We start from the raw sequence: 18254 nt of genomic DNA, 5'->3' as shown, positions 1-18254 counted from the left end.
GAAATGCCTAGCAATTGAAACCAAATTCAAAAAATATAAAATTTAAAATTCAATATTGTTGAAAGACTGAGTTAAATTTTAGAAGGCAGTCTTAACTGGTAGCTAAAGGAAAATCTGGGTGGAAACAAAATTCCTGTGGTTAAGGCTATATACAAATGCAAATGCCATTTATCTTTCCTCTGCTTTAAACGTGCAGCATAAGAGTTTTTATCAATGTTCTAATAAATACATATATTTTAGAGAAACATTTTCTCTGTGTTCATTTGCAACAATATTTTCACATTTTTATGTAGGCTTTTTATTGTTTAATATTTTAAATAGGCATTCTATATTTTACTTAGTTTCACAATGATTAAGGAGGGAAGAATACTAAATGAACATTTTTGAAAGTGGGAATAAAATATGGAATTAGATATTAAAATGCCATGTTACTGGAGGAAAAAAATACACCAAGGTAAAAATGTTAACAAAATAAATTATTATTTAAAGCTTGTTTTTATGCAACAGAAATGTGTCATGGCCTAAATCACTTTGGAAAGTTTTTTTTTTTTTTTAATGCACATTTTCAACACTGGTAAAATAACAAATAGAGTTATAAACTATTGGGGGTTCTTCAGATTTACAAATACAAAGATTGGGACTATAAAACACTTGCTAGCTAAGGACCAGGGAAGTACATAAAACTGCTAAGTTATAATAAATTTTAACCAAATAGTCCATAAAGCTTTTCCAGAATAAATTAACATTTACCAAGACCACAGGAAACTTACCTGACAAGAATGCTTTAAAGAATTAGATAGTTTATTTGTGAAATCTCTGTTACTGTCTCTTGATAAATTATCAACTTTATCTTCATTTCCAGCTGCAAACTTTATGAGTAATTGCGATGGTCCCCCCGTAGAACAATTGTGCTTAAGGCGGGATAAACAGGAAACATTTGGATAAGTTCCTCCCAATGAAATACTTCTTTGTAAAACAGCATGATTTTTGTTGATCTGTAAATTTGGTCTTTCCAACTGTCCATTGATATTTATTTGGTAATCTACATTTTGGGAGGATGGTAAACGTGCAGATGTCCTATGCATAAGCTTACTGCACTCTGAATCAGAATTAAGCTTAATTTCTGACATCTCTGGTTTACAATCACCATTTGTTGTTTCACAGTCTAACGTAGGTGCTTTTTGTTGGGTGAAATGCACCGAAACGCAAGTATATCCTTCAGATGACTTTTCACAGATAGTCTGATTCGGACTGTTATTTGCAGTAACAATTTTCTTTTGTAATGAGCCCTTCCTGTGAAGTGGTCGTATGTCTCTTACTTCTCCAGGAGTACAGATTGTTTTAGATAACCGAAGTCCATTGACAGCTGTTGAAAGAAATCCCTTAGCACCAGGACCATCTTCACTGTGGGCAAATTCACTAGGAGAAATTATAAACTGGTGTGAGGTTTGATAGGATCCTTTGCTCGGAAGAATATCTGTACTTGTTGGAGAAGTTGGTGGGGTATTTGAAGGACTCCTAGGAAAAATGACTAAGGATGAACAACGTTTTAGTGGAATTTTCGAGTTCCTGCTCACTGGCAATTTCATAATTTCTAGTCCGTGCTCCAAGTCATCCTGGACAAAGGGAACGGTACTTGGACTTCTTGAAAAAATTTCACAGGGAGTAGTATTCCTGTATGGCACACTTCTGTTGGAGGTGCTGTCGGAAGATAAATTTCCACCAAGAAAAGTATCATCAGTTGGTGGAAAAGTATAACCACTGCTGTCACTGATGATACTGTTTGTGTAGGAACCACCACTTGTGATACTTGTGCATGATCCATAATCACTACCATTCTCGCTGGTGGAACAGTTACTAAGGCTACTGCTGCGAAGGGCAGAACTGCCTACATGGTTACCATCATTCACAGCATTCAGTTCATTATCAGCCACAGCATTGTTGTAAATACCGTCCTTCAAGACACACATAAATGAAGCATCATCACCATCAGCTAAGACATTGCTAGACTGAAGACATCCACTGTACCTTGTTGGCTGTAGTGAAATCTGCAGACAGCTGCTCTTTTTATTAACGTTTTCAGGTGAAGGAACAGATGATCTTTCCTGAGACTTAACGTTTTCCTGTATTAACGGAGCTAGTGCAGTCTGTCTAGGAGTCAGCTTCATTTGAACAACGTTAGACGTTGAAATCCGTGTAGGTCTTTTGAAGCACATGTGAACATTGTTATCCAGATCATCTCCGGAGGTCTCTGACAAAGGATAAGTATTGCTTCTTCTGGCTGCAAAGTGCAATCGTAAGCTTTGTGCCATTTGTTCTCATTTCCAAACATGTTAAGGGCTGAAAGTCATAACAAAGATCTCTGTCGGGAGACAGGCTAGAAGCAGCTGCACTGCATCGAAGGAAAAAATCATTTGTGGTGCCTAAAAGAGCTCTTAAGTAGTAGTCTTTATCCTAAGTAAAACCTTAGATACCAGATATCATAGAAAGAAAAAGACGACCCATTCCCGAGACTGACGTTTCCAAATATTTTTGAATCGCGTGTAGTCAAAATGCCTTCACTTACAAAGCACTTGATTTCCAGCGACCTTTAAGCTGAGCTCAGCTGCAGCACACTGCCTCAAACACTGCCAACCTTGTTTCAATTATACCTTCTCCAATTTGCATGAATGAGTAACACAAGAACAACAATCTTCTAGCATTTCAAGTTGAAACAGTATTTTTTCACTCCAGCTCTACTAAATGAACATTTAACTATGTGAATCACAGTGCCTATACTTTCTCCAGCAGAGTTTGACCACTAATATTTTTACCCATAAGGATAGAATTACAGGAAGTTGGTAGGAATGAAACCCCATGTAATTGAGTATCAAATCAAGGATTGAATTTCCAAATAGTAGCCAGAGTAGGGAATCTCATCAAGTCAGTTGATGTAGAAAGGCATATATTCTGTTAGTTTTTTTTAATGAGTAAATTCAAACAGTTGTATAAATTTGGAAATACTAAAACTTTGAGGTTCTGAATTAAAACTCTAGCATGAAATCAAATAGATAAGTATTTTAGCTTCCAAAACCCTACTTATAAAAAGTGAAAGCTTAAGGAGAGCAATACAAAATTAGCCTAGTAATACTATTGAAAAATTGAGCATAGGTCTGAGAAAGAAAGGTTTAAGAGAAGCTGTCACCAAGCATTTTCTCCTGTAATTTTAAGGCCTTTTCCAGCCAAGTAGTACAGTCTTTAAATGATGCCATTTATATTTTGACTATTACAACTCTGCCAAGAAATAGCCTAAGCAAACATTCCTTTAAAAATATATGCAGATTAGACGGAAAAACTATACCCCAATATAGTTTGAGCACACAAGATATTTTATTCCACTGTCTCTGCAATTCATTCACTTAAGAGAGTGTTGTGGTAAGTAAAGAAGTCTAAAAAGGATTTAACACATCAAATAAACATATCTCAATGCCAATTCTGTTCTGAAAACTCTAAGAGCTCTTTGCTGGCCTCTACTGGTGTGTTGAAACAATCCATGTAGCTGTTTGATATCTAGAGAGAAATACAAACCAAGCTGCATATTTCTTTGTATAAACAAAGTCCATACTTGTTTACATTTTTGAGTACTAGCATTGCCCTCGAGGTGGAATTAGTTACTACTGCTGATAGAGCTCCCACAGTACAGAACAGTAGACTGTTTGTTCTCCAAGAGCTTGCGATTTTGTATATATATTTTTTCTGCTTTGTATTTATTTAACCTTTACTTTATTTTCAGTTTACTAGGTAATAAAAGTTTAATATTTTAATTTCTCCCCCAAATGTCATAGACCAAGTTTGGTATTCTATTTGAAAGAAACAAAGTTATTTTTAAATAATACTCTAGGGTATATTTAAACCCCTTACCTGAATTTTATAGCTGGAACTCCAGTAATAAATATATACTGGCTCATTCATAGGAGTAAAAAGTAAAATAGTTCAGTTGTTTACACCACATGGTACTACACCCAAGTTGTATTTTTCTAAGTAAGATTTTTTCCAAAGTAAAAGCAAATATGTAAAACATATACTTGCACTTTGTTTAAAAAAGAAAATGCCTTAAGATAGATCTGTTCTCAATCACAGTCTTCTAAACAGTATTTTTAATCAATTAAGATATGATAAAATAGAAATATGGAATTTGTGAAATTATATTTCTGTCTAGAATGATACAGCACTATGTTTTGGAATGTGTACAATAATTGCAAACTTAGCAATGAAATTATTATATTATTTTGGTTTTATATAATCTACCTCCTTTACGATTTTACAGACTTCAGGAAATATTCCCTATAATCCTCTTTCCTTATAGAAGGAACAGTCCTAATCTTTTCACTTTGCCTTCAAATGACTTCAGCTTTTCTTCTTGAATTAAGTTAGGGGTCTCATAGCTTAAAGAACAAACACTTCTAATAGGCTAATTAATAGGATCTAACTGCTCATACCTGTGGCCTAAAACTTCTAGTTAAACTCCTCCGGTTGTTGATATAAAATAATGAACCTCAGGTATTTGGCTAGATAAATGTTTTCTCTTTGGTAAGCTTCTCCAGAAGCATCAGTTTCATGTCCCCTAACTAGGTATCAAGCTTCCAGACCATGAGGACGGTAGCCACACATTTCTTGGGACATTTCTGGGCTCATGCTCAGCGCCAAGTAAACACTAAGTAACACCAGAGAGGAGATTAAATGGATGGATGGTCACACTTACTCTGAGTGCCTAATGCTTTCTTTCAGGAATTTTTTTTAAAAGTTGACCCAGGGGTGTCTGGATGCCTCAGTCGGTTAAGCGTCCGATTCTTGATTTAGGCTCAGGTCATGATCTCACTGTCGTGAGTTCTAGCCCTGCAACAGGCTCTGCGCTCACAGTGCGGAGCCTGCTTTGGATCCTCTGTCTCCTTCTCTCTGCCCCTCCCTCCCCACTCCCTCAAAAATAAGTATACGTTAAAAAATAAATAAAAGTTGATTTAGCTATTACTGGAAATACTGAATATTGAAGAAAATTAAATTAAATATTGAATATTAAAGAAATATTGAAAAGCACCACAGCTGGATCGGAAGGAATGATGATTGAAAATTTTGAAAGAGGGGGCTTAAGACAAGGAAAAGTAAGGCAAGAGAATGATATGCACTTTCCAGCCTGCCAGTCTGAGTTTAAACTGTAGACAGGCTAAAGAATTTGCATTGCTGGTTCTGGGCTGGGATTGCACAGGATCTGTACCACCATTACAGCAGTTCAGTGGAGAGCCTGGGGTAGAATGTAGCCCCTTAGCCAAACAGATTCCAAAAGAGGAGCATCAATTCCAAAAGAAGAGGTGGAGAGCGGTCACACCCTCATCGGGGAGGAATCTAAGCAAGTCCTGTAGAATTTCATACTCTGGAATGAAATGGATAATATCTGAGGATTAGATTGAAGCTCAGGACCCCACATTCTGAGATGTTTGGTTATTGATTATCTACACAGAAAATAATGTGATTAAATGTCAGGGATAGACTCTGGATGACACTAATCATTGATTAGAAATTTGAAAGCCAGAGTCCACTGTGATGAACAATTGTATGTGTCAATGTGGCTGGGCTCTTTTGCCCAACTGTTTGGTCAAACAGTAGGCTAGATGTTGCTATGAAGGTATGTTTCAGATGTGATTAACATTTAATTCATGGGGCACCTGGGTGGCTCAGTCAGTTAAGCAACCGACTTCGGCTCAGGTCATGATCTTGCAGTTTGTGAGTTGGAGCCCAGCTTCCGGCTCTGTGCTGACAGCTCGGAGCCTGGAGTCTGCTTCAGGTTCTGTGCCTCCCTCTCTTTTTGCCTCTCCCCTGCTGGCACTCTCTCTCTGTCTCTGTCTCTCTCAAAATAAATGAATGTTAAAAAATTAAAAAGAAAAACATTTGATTCAGTAAATTTTGACTAAAGCAGATTACCTTCCATAATGTGATGGGCCTCATGCTATCAGCTAACGGCCTTAAAAAGCAAAGCCAGGTTTCCTGAAGAAGCAATTGGACTTCAAGATTACAACATAGACACTCTGCCTAAGTTTCCAGCTTGCTTGCCTGCCCTACAGGTTTCAGAATCAAGACTGTGACATCAACTCTTACCTGAATATTCAACCTGTTAGCCCTGTCCTACAGATTCCAGACTTGCCGGAATCCACATGACCCAATCACAACCACATGACCCAATTCCTAAAATCAAATCTGAAGCAGGCTCCAGGCTCCAAGCTGTCAGCACAGAGCCTGACACAAGGCTCGGTCAAACTCACAAGCCATGAGATCGTGACCTGAGCCAAAGTCAGACACTCAACTGACTGAGCCACCTAGGCACCCAAGCGTACTCTTTTTCAAAACAAGTGTCACTTATATGACAAACATTTTCCACAGGACTAGAAATTATCTGCCTAAGATTTTATCCGTTGCTCTTTGTTGTACATTTCCAAAGAGTATTTGTTAGGAAAAGGATATGTTCTTAATTTTGTTGTGAATGCTATACGAGAATAAACACAAATGACATTTACAGAGGCACAGGACATTTACTGCCATACAATCAAGCCTCTTACTCTACCAATGGCTATAGTTTCTATGACATCTCAGGTGATAAGTAATACTTCAATTACCTGCTAGGACTAACAACAAATCAGAGGATTAGAATGACACACACCACCCTGTTCTAATGATTTCTTGCTCCCTTTTCCTAGTAAAGCGAGCTTCTTGAGAAAAGCTGTATTTCTAATTGAGAGCAGAGTATCCAACAGAGTTGATACCCTAAATGGCATACCTTAGTTAACATACCACAGAGGGATGTATTCACAGTGATACTACTTTAATAAATTCAAAAATATGCAAAAGGAAACTATACTCAGGGGATACATATGTATATGACGAACAATTTTTTAAGGCAAAGAAATGATAAGCACAATATTCAGGACAGTGTCTACTAAGTGCAAGGGAAGAAAAGGAGATGTGATTGGGGAGGGGAAGTGAGGGTTGTAGAGTTTGGTAATGTTCTAGTTCTTAAGTTGAGTCGTAAGTGCATAGGTATTTGTCATATTATTAAAAAAAAGATTTATATTACATACACTTTTCTATATGTTTATTTTATGATTTAAAAAACACAAATAGTAAATTCTACCTGGTCCCATCTAGAAGGAAAACAAATCTGTAGAGACAGAAGGAAAAAAAATCTCTATTCTACAGAAAATGCAAAAATACAAGCAGAAAACAAACATTTCTGCATATGACCATATCTGATAAGCAAATCTTCAACATCTGTCATATCACTCAGCCTTAAAGAGTTAGATTGCAGTTAGTGATCAGTCTCCTTTGGCAATAAAAACACCCTTTTGCTTATTATGAGGCTAATTAATATATTTTAATTTCAGTATCTTCCATTAGTAGTATAGTTATCATTTCTTGAGGGAAAAAAACATGTCATGTAGTCCAACACTAAAAACAAATTTTAAAAATCCAGTTTCTTAGTTAGCTAAGAAGTGAATGTTTCTTTTTTGGTGCCTCTGTTTAATAACTGATATGCCTTACATAACACTGTTCTTTTTTTATGTTCAAATTTTACAGGTTTAAAATATATATGTAAGATGCTAAGAAGAAGATTTGGGGATGCCTGGGTGGCTCAGTGAGTTAAGCATCCATCCAACTTTGGCTCAAAACATGATCTCATAGTTTGTAAGTTCGAGCCTCACACTGGGTTCTCTGCTGTCAGGGTGGAGCCTGCTTCAGATCCTCTGTCTCCCTCTCTCTGTCCCTCCCTTGCATGCTCTCTCTCTCTTAAAAATAAATGTACATTAAAAAATTTTTTTTTAATTTAAAAAAATTTTGAAAAGATGCGAAGGAGAAGATGTAAAATAGTATTCCTAAGAGACAAAATTAGGAAAAGGATAGGACTTCAAGATAGTCTTTAGGAGATGAGGAATCAGAACTATCATTTCACAAACATAAAATCAGCTTTAACTTTGCCCTTTTTTTCTTTGCCTCTGTAAGAGCTCGCAGTCCTTTAGAGGCTTTATCAGTGTAAAGAGGACAGTCTTCCTTTGCAGAAGAGTGGGAAGAGGAGAAGGCATGAGACACGTAAGTACATACAAGTAACAGAAGAAATCCACTGTAAGGAGGAAGCACAGGTGCAGCCGCTCAGGGAGAAGTTTCCCTGAGCCTGTGCATACCCATCAGGCCATGCTGGATGAGGGTGAGGGAAGGCAAGACAATGTGGCCAGCTTTCCTGCTATCCCATCACCTGCCACAACAGGTCTTGAGTAAGACTGTAATCTGGTGAGAACTGTCAATCAAGAGATGTGCCTGGGAGGAGAATGGAAGGGTAGAAAGTAGCACCAAGAAGGAAAAAAAAAAAGTATCCACCTCTCCTTTTTGCCCAGAGCCTCCATAACCACCCCAAGTCATCTCTCACATCACAGATTCCCAGCGTATTACCTCTGCTCTACTGAGATATACCCTGGCTTCGCATCACACTAGTGCAACATAACTTACCAATCGATTTTCATCAAATACTTCAAATAGAAGCCGGTGCTGCTGAGGATGGACCTAAGTTAAGAAAAACACAACCTTTCTTTAAAAACAAGTGAACATCAATCAACTTACCGACTATGAGATAAATTCTTGAAAATGTTGCCATTTCCTAATTCCATTTAGGTGTATTTTAAATTATACGAGACACTTAATACAAAAGCAAACCAATCCTATGTCACCCATTTTCTAACAGCTTTACCGTAACAATGAAGTGGATTTGAGTGCTTATTTTTACATTTTTTCTAAAATAGAATGAAAGAAAGGAAAATAAAATGTCAAAAAAATTATTTAGATATTTGCAAGTACTTAAAAAAATAGGTTATAGGGGTGCCTGGGTAGCTCAGTTGGTTGAGCGACCGACTCTTGGTTTAGGCTCAGGGCATGATCTCATTGCTCTTGAACTCACTGCCAGCGCAGAGCCTGTTTGGGATTCTCTCTCTCTCCCCCTCTCTCTCTGCCCCTCCCCTGTGTGCACACTCTCTCTCTTTCTCTCAAAATAAATAAACTTAAATATATATACATATATATATTTATATATGGGTTATGTTTTAACTTATTATAAATTTTATTTACTGACTTCTCATTTATCAAGGTAGAACTACCCAAAGTGGATACTGACTTTATGGAAACTAGTTTTCTGAATCCTTTTTAGTAATGACTTTATAGAACCATTTGTTGCTTCTACTACATAGACACAAGCAGTCAAAAAGTAAACACTTAGTTTTCACTTATAAATAAAAATTAATGTGCAGTATTTTATTTTTCAAAGCTGATGCTTTCATGTTTGCTGAGATATTTCGACATCGAGTTAATATCTACTAAATATCAAATATGAAGAAAATCTTTAATAATTTTTATACCAGAGATTAAGATGACATACAAAAAATTCTCACATTTAAGTTTATTTTTTCCCTATGAGAATAAATACATTACATTAAACACTGTGATATTTTAAAACTTTGGTTTACATGTTAAAAATATTGACAGTCTTCAGCAAAAGGTCCAATAAGTGTGAAAAATATATTTAGATACCTAAGCCAATGTCCAGTCTCCCTTATGTCCTTCTGAGAACATAATCTTAATTTTACCTGCAGCAGCATACTCAGGGTCACCACATTGTACCACTCTTGGGGGAGAGAGGCATTAATTTTTTAAAACTGAAGTATAGGATACATTCAGTAAAGTATAAAATTTACTAACCTTAAATACACAGTCTTATGACTTCTTTTTCTAAGAATTATCAAGAGGTAGAATTCTTTTTTTTTTTTTAATTTTTTTTTTAACGTTTATTTATTTTTGAGACAGAGAGAGACAGAGCATGAACGGGGGAGGGGCAGAGAGAGAGGGAGACACAGAATTGGAAGCAGGCTCCAGGCTCTGGGCCATCAGCCCAGAGCCCGACGCGGGGCTCGAACTCCGGGACCGTGAGATCGTGACCTGAGCTGAAGTCGGACGCTTAACCAACTGAGCCACCCAGGCGCCCCAAGAGGTAGAATTCTTATTTTAATCTAGGCAGACTAATTTCAAACTATATGCTCTTAATTACTAAGTTATACAGCCTCTCAAAGTTAAAAAAAAAAAGAAAATTTTGAGGTAAATGATCCAAAAAGTAAAAACAAGTAATTGTATTAACATTAAAAATATATATATTTCATAGGAGAAAGCATTAGGTAGGACTACAGGTTCAATCCATATCATTTAGTGTTTACAATGAAGATACAACTGCAATAAGCATATATAAAAAATGCCATTAAGGGGTGCCTGGGTAGCTGTGTCAGTTGAGTGTCCAACTCTTGATTTTGGCTCCGGACATGCTCTCAGGGTCATGGGGTCAAGCCCTGAGTCGGGCTCTAAGCTGAGCATGGAGCCTGCCTGGGATTCTCTCTCTGCCCCTCCCCTATTCTGTGTCACTGTCTCTCTCAAAATAAATACATAAATAATTTTTAAATACCATTAAAATATACAAAATACATACTAGTGAAAAGAAGGAATTATTAAAAGTAAATGTGGTCTTTATTTTTGAAATTTTCATAGTGGCCTCATTTAGAGCAAGATACGTAAAGTACTCCAATGGCAAGTTAACAAAAGTTGCATTTTTTGATATTAGACAGCAAAGTTTGATACACATTTATTCAGTTAATTTACTTGGATTCTCTTCATTCTTACCAATTTTTTTTCAATTATGTTTCTATTTTTCTTAGTACTTTTCTTGATATTTGGCCCATTGAAAAAAATTGTTTAATTTTAATTTCAGTATAGTTAACATACAGTGTTATATTAGTTTCAGATGTAAAATATAGTGATTTGACAATTCTATACATTACTCACTGCTCATCTATAAGGGTACTTTAAATCCCTTTCACCTCTTTCACCCATCCTCTCACCCACCCTCCCTCTGGTAACCATAAGTTTGTTCTCTATATTTCAGAGTCTGTTTTTATTTTTTCAACTAATATCTTATTTTTTAATTTTTTTAAATTTTAATTTAAATTTTAGTTAGTTAACATGCAGTGCAATATTAGTTTCAGGAGTAGAATTCAGTGATTAATCACTTACATACAATACCCAGTGCTCATCACAAGTGCGTTCCTAGGACCAATCACCCATCTAGCCCATCAACCACCCACCTCCCTCTATCAACCCTCAGTTTGTTCTCTATTCTTTAACAGTCTTAAAAGTCTGTTTTTCTGTTTTCTTTTTTTTTCTTTGTTCATTTGTTTTGTTTCTTAAATTCCACCTATGAGTGAAATCATATGGTATTTGTCTTTCTCTGACCCATTTATTTCACTTTGCATTATACTGTCTGGCTCCCTCCATGTTGTTGCAAATGGCAAGGTTTCATTCTTTTTTATGGCTGAGTAATATTCCATTACACACACACACACACACACACACACACACACACACACACACCCCACATCTTCTTTATCCATTCCTCTATTGATGGACACTTGGGTTGCTTCCATATTTTGGCTACTGTATATATGCTGCAGTAATCACAAGGGTTCATATATCTTTTAGAACTAATGTCTTTCATATTCTTTGGGTAAATACCCAGTAGTGAAATTACTGGGTCATATGGTAATTCTATTTTTACTTTGAGGAAACTCCATACTGTTTTCTCCAGAGGCTGCACCAGTGTGCACTCCCACCAACAGTGTACGAGGGTTCCTTTTTCTCCACATCCTCATCAACACTTGTGTCTTGTGTTGTTGATTTTAGTCATTCTGATAGGTGTGAGATGATATCTCATTGTGGTTTTGATTGGTATTTTCCTGATGATTAGTGATGTTGAGCATCTTTTCCTGTGTCTGTTGGCCACAGCTTGATGACTTTTGATCTACAGATACTGTGTCATCATCACCTAGATCAAAATATCAAATGCTCCATTGTACTTTATGTATTGTTTTCTCTATAAACACCCAGGGACAAAGAGGCCAACCTACTGGCAGTCATTTGATGGGGCTTCTGGGAGAGTTCTTTAAATAGGGCTGACTCAGCTAGGAGAGATGTCCCTTTTGCCCTTTGCATTTCTCTTCCTGTCTTGGTTAGGACAGCTGACTCTCTTATAATCACACTGTGACCATGGAGCAACTACGGGGATGGGAACCCCAATCAAGGGTGAGACACCATGGGAATAGGAAAGTAGTGTAAGACAATAATCTTTTCTAAGAAGATGTAGAGGAATTTGGGGAGAAGATGAAACTTGAGCTGAAATTTCAATGTTGGGAAGAATTTGCATAAGAAAATATAGAGAACATTCACAGCAAGGAGATCACATTAAGAAAGACGTGGAGGCAGAATGAGCATGCTCTAAGGAAATCAAACTGATAAGAACATTTTTGTATTATAAAATGGCAGTGGTGCCTGCCATGACAGGCACCTGTTAAGCGTACAACTCTTGGTTTCAGCTCACATCATGATCTCATGGTTCATGTGGTTGAGCCCTATGTTGGGCTCTGTGTTGGCAGTGCAGAGCCTGCTTGAGATTCTCTCTCTCTCCCTCTCTCTCTGACCCTCCCCTATTCATGTTCTCTCTCTCTTAAAAAATAAATAAACTTAAAAGAAAGTGTTAAAAATTTTTGATTATTTAGGTTAGAGCCAGGCTGAGGGCACCGAAATACACAAAAAGGAGTTAGGACATAATTGGTAGGAAAGAAAATGAAGCTTTTAAAAGAAAAATGACATGATGTAGGTCATACATAAATATTATTTTGTCAGTGATATACAAAATAAATTGGGCTGAAGAGAAACCCTGTGGGGACTGTTGCTCCTATGACTCAAGCATGAAGTGTATATGAAAGCTTTGCCTGACACAGTCCCAGTGAGAGTAGGAAGGGAGAAAGGCCATGAAAAACATTTTGAGGAAGAAAAATCAAAAGTCTCAGTGTCTATCAAAGTAAAGGTGGATAATGTAGATGTTTGAGGAATATTGCTAAAAAAATAGGTATCAGGTCTGATCTAATCAGACCTCTGCTGTCCTGGTTTGGCATTTAATTAATTGCTACCTAACAGAATTCTCTAATCTTACTATCTTATCTTTTTAATTTCTCTTTCCTATATAACTGGAATGACCTACCTAAAAGACTGGTTAAGCTATTTTTACTGCCCTACTCAAAAGGTGTTCCCAATAGCCTAAAGGATGAAATCCAAATGACTGAGCATGGAATGATCCCTCATGATCTGAACCCAATGAGCCTCTCCAGACACTTCTACACCCTGTTGATAGATCTAGATATAGCAGTAAACAGAGCAGAAGAAGCTGAAAACTCAAAACAATGCAGAAGGTTGAAGCAAGAGGGCAACTGCCCCAGTGAGACCATGTTTGAATAGTACTTTACCCTCTGGATGGTATACACACAGACACACACACACTTATCACACATTTTCTCTTTGTGCCTGATTTCAGTTATAGGTTTTGCAAAAATGCAACCACCAGTTTTAATATACAAAACTTACATGGGAACTAAAAATGTAACATAATTGTTGAGTGTTTATGCCTTTTATGTACAGAAGCAGTAGGTGATTTTTTCTATTCTATCACTGTTAAGTATGATTAGGTTATCAGAGATCACAGATGTATACACAGAAAAACTGTCCCTGAAGGAAAAAGAAACGATTTAGGAAATAAAAAGAAAACACTTAAAAAAATGTAAGTAGAAATGTTTGGGAAAGTTTTGCATCCATAAAGCAAAAATAGGATACTAGAAAAAGGGAACAACTAGAGAACAAAGAGGTGTTGGAAGTAAAAATGACTGTTGAGGGGCACCTGGGTGGTTCAGTCGGTTGGGTGTCCAATTCTTGATTTTGGCTCAGGTCATGATCTCTCAAGTTGTGGGATCCAGCCCCAATGACAGTGCAGAGCCTGCTTAGGATTCTCTCTCCCCTCCCTTATCCCTGTCCCTCCCCTGCTCTCCCCGCCCCCCCGCCAAAATAAAAAAACAATATGCTCTAAAAATGACTGTTGAATTCAAATATAAGCAACCTAAGGTACATTTGAAAAAATCTCTCAAAATGTAGAACAAAAAGCTAAGTTAAGGAAAGTATGAGAGAAAATAAAAAAGTGGATTATTTGAATCCTCTTTCAATGAAATAATTACATTCTAACACCCTAAAGTAGAAACTGAGAAAACTATGTGTGGGTCAAGTCCAGCCAGCCACCTGCTTCTTTTTGTTTTTTAAATAGCCTATGAGATAAGAATTTTTAAAATATTTAAAATGGTTATATTTTAAATGGATATATAAGTAGCTTCATAATACTCTCAATTTTTGCCTCTAGGCCCATAAACCTAAAATATTTATTTACTATATGTCTCTTAAAAAAAAAGTTTGCAGACCTGTTTCCTAAGACATTCACTGTATGTTATCTATTAATTTCTCTCCTATATAACTAGCGAGGTACTGGATAAGACCATCCTTGAAAGGTATGAGAAAACACTCAAACCATTTCCTGTGTTCTTTGGTTCACATGAGGAATTCTGGTTGAGAAAGAATTAGTCCAGGTGACTCTACAACAAACCAGTTGGAATACCCAAAATAATAATACAGAGAGAAGAAAACTATTAAAGAAATTCTTTACATAAACATTTTCAGAGCTGAAGGGAAACAGGAGTCTTTAAATTGAAATGCTTACCAAAGGCCCAGCACAATAATGGATTTTTAAAGCTGTACATACAAGGCATATCACTGTGAAATTTTAAAACACTGGATAAAGATAATTGTCAAATGTTTCACAGAAAAAGAACCACCACCAAAGGAACTAGAATCAGACTTTTCAACAGCAACACGCTGCTCAACGATGTTATCATGAAGCCATGCCCTCAAGTTTCTAAGGAAAAATTATTTTCAACCTAGAATCCCAAGAGGGGCCAAACTATCAGCCAAACATAAGTTGGCTGTTTATTCATCTGTCATAGCTTGAGGTCAGATTGGGACATGGATGTGCAGGCAATTCAGCAATATGGGAATAATGGCCAGAATAACAAACAACAGTTAAAAAGTGGTTCCTCCTGGGAAGTAGGGATAGGGTGAAGGAAGTTGGGGCTCTAGAGTCTACCACTTTCCATTATAGCCCCTTTATACGATCTCATTTTATTTTATTTATTTTTTTTTATTTATTTATTTTTAAAATTTTTTTAACGTTTATTTATTTTTGAGACAGAGAGAGACAGAGCATGAACAGGGGAGGGTCAGAGAGAGGGAGACACAGAATCTGAAACAGGCTCTAGGCTCTGAGCTGTCAGCACAGAGCCTGACGCGGGGCTCGAACTCACCGACCGTGAGATCATGACCTGAGCCGAAGTCGGACGCTTAACCGACAAAGCCACCCAGGCGCCCCAATATACGATCTCATTTTAAAGCTATGTGTGAATTCTTTGATGAGATCGTGTTTTTAATTTATTAAAAAAAGGAGTAAAGCTATGGTCACAAAAAATAGTTTATAGCGTCATATTTTGGGAAGGGTAAAAGCAGGAGAGACAAAAATTAAAATGCTGATGATAGATTTTTTGAAAATCAAGAATAAGCATGTAGGTCTATAAATACATAAAACAGTAGAGAGAAAAATTTGGCAGAAGAGTAGCCAAATTTTTTCAAAGAACAACAAAGATATTGATAAGTGTCAATTTACTCTACAGGGTTCATAAAGAATCTGAAGTAATGTTCCTGGAAATTCTACAAGTAGATGCAGGAAAAAAGCAATGCACATACATTTTTAAAACGTAGCTTTATTAAGATATATTTCACATACCATACAATTGACCCATTGAAAATGTACAATTTAATGGTTTTTAGTATTTTCATAGTGTACAACTACTGTCACAATTTTAGAACATTTTCATCACCTCAAAAAGTAAACCTCATGCCCTTTAGCAGTCACCCCTAACTTTCCCTCCACCACCCCAGTCTCAGGCAACCTCCAATCTATTTTCTGTCTCTATAAATTTGCCTATTCTAGACAGTTCATATAAATGGAATCATATAATATGTGATATTTTTTAATTGGTTTCTTGCTTTTTCGAGGTCCACCCGTTTCGTAGCATGTTATCAGTACCTCATTTCTTTTTACAGCTGCAAAATATCCTATTGCATGCATATACCCCATTTTGTGTATCCATTCATCTGTTGATGGACATTTGAGCTGTTTCGACTTTTTGACTATAATGATTAATGATGTGATGAACATTCATGTGCAAGTTTTTGTGTGGACATATGATATTAGTACATCTTAAAATAAAACTGTGTAGGGGTGCCTGGCTGGCTCAGTCGGTTAAGCATCCGTCTCTTGATTTCAGCTCAGGTCATGATCTCAAGGTTTGTGGGTTTGAGCCCCACATCAGGCTCTGTGGTGGCAGTGTGGAGCCTGCTTGGGATGCCCTCTCTGCACCTCCCCCACTGACTCTGGCTCTCTCTCTCTCTCAAAACAAATAAATAAACTAAAAAAATGTTTTAAAAGAACACTGTTAAATGAATTAGATATTTTTTATAAGCATACAGCATTATATAAATAGAAAGTATCTTGGCATTTTTATTTATGTGTTTTATGTCTCTCTACTTTCTCTATATAGCAATTTTCATCAACAAATATAAAAATAAACTATAGATACATAGCTATGGGAGGGCATCTAAACACTAAAAAAGATACATAGTGAACAATAAATCACTCTCTTATCCTTGTCCTACTCTCAGAGAAAACACAGCACTTTCTTAGGTCTTTCCAGAAGTATTTTATGCAAATACCAACATATGAGAAAGCAATTTTTTGTTTCTGTTTTAACACAAATAGGTGTATCATGCACACAGTGTTCTGTGCCTTAGCTCCTTCATTTAGCATATTTTGAAACAATGCCTTATTAATACATATACATCTGTTTCTTTTTAAGTATCTGATGAGGGTTTTATTATGTGGCTATACCATAATTTACTTAGTACTTTAGGGTGTCCTCCATTTCTTCCTAGCTAACAGGATTCTGATTTTATTCAAATAGTGGATGACAATGTGTGTCAGGGATAGATGGTCACTCCCCATCCCCAGGGCCTGCATCCTAATTCTTCTAAGCGTCGTGGTAATTCCATTCTCCTTATCAAAGACTGGGTTAGAAATACATATATGAGACAATTGTAGCCCATGAGATGAGAATCAAAGTTCCGGGGGGAGCTTTTTTGAAAAGGGTACTTCACTTTTTTAAGAGACACATGTTGGAAAACTCTCTCCATTTTCTATCTACAGACATGATCGTGTGAGGCTATGATGTCTGGAGCTGCTGCAAGCATCTTGTAGCCTGGACAGAAAGCTAAGAGAATCTCAGAGAGGCTGGGTCACACATGACTGTCCAGATGCTGCAGTAACCCCATTCCTCTATGTATGATCCTTATTATTAGAGATAATAAATGTGCATATTGTTTAAGCCAATATTAGTTGTTACTTCAAGTATGTTACTTAACCCCCTAAAGCATCCTAAATGGTACACTTCTGCAGAGAGGAGACTTCCCTAATATCTCCCTGACATTCCTGACATCATTCCCTAAATTCCCTAATATCTCCCTGGTGTTCACTCCCTAGCTTCTGGTGTTTTTCCTTTCATAATGCTCAGTACACTGGCAATTATTTTGAGAAGGATGTTCATAGGAGTCCACAGTAGACAGTGAGCTTTGTTGAGGGTAGGGACTGTGGTCATCTCATTAGCAAGCATCAGCAAAGTGCCTGGAAACAAATATAGAAAACTATCACACCAATTTTTTGTGTGTATGTAGAGGTGAGGAGTATAAATATATGCATAAAGATACATAGGAAACAATACAGGAAGATCGCACAGTGGTGGTTTTATGGTGATTAAATTACAGCTGATTGTTATTTCTCTCAATATATATATGTAATACAGGGGCGCCTGGGTGGCTCAGTTGGTTAAGCATCTGACTTCAGCTCAGGGTTCATGGGTTTGAGCCCCGCATCAGGCTTTGCACTGACAATGTGGAGCCTGCTTTAGATTCTCTCTCCCTCTCTCCCTGGCCCTAGCCCATTCGCTTACACACTGTCTCTCAAAATATGTAAACTTTAAAATATATATAATACATATTATATATAAATATAAATAATGATACAGAAAATATTTATAATTGCTTCATTTGTCAGAATTTCCAGAACCAGAGTCTCTACTAGGCAGATAGATAAAAGGAAAATTGTACTACTT

General features: G+C 36.8%; 1 protein-coding gene across 3 annotated transcripts in view; it reads right to left on the bottom strand.

Moving 5' to 3' along the window:
- NEDD4 (NEDD4 E3 ubiquitin protein ligase) overlaps window positions 1-18254 on the bottom strand; it is a 134565-nt gene that overhangs the window by 74958 nt on the left and 41353 nt on the right. For 2 of the 3 annotated variants that reach the window (XM_042988800.1, XM_042988801.1), the window contains exon 5: window positions 8527-8580. In XM_042988800.1, coding sequence (XP_042844734.1) covers window positions 8527-8580 — 54 coding nt within the window. Of the gene's footprint in view, window positions 1-770; window positions 2521-8526; window positions 8581-18254 lie in introns of those variants that run through there. The other variant, XM_007081873.2, reaches the window with a different exon arrangement.

This window comes from Panthera tigris, chromosome B3 (genome assembly GCF_018350195.1).
Source record: "Panthera tigris isolate Pti1 chromosome B3, P.tigris_Pti1_mat1.1, whole genome shotgun sequence".
NCBI lineage: Eukaryota > Metazoa > Chordata > Mammalia > Carnivora > Felidae > Panthera > Panthera tigris.
The sequence above is the reverse complement of the archived record's forward strand: the minus strand, read 5'-3'. Positions and strand labels throughout refer to the sequence as shown.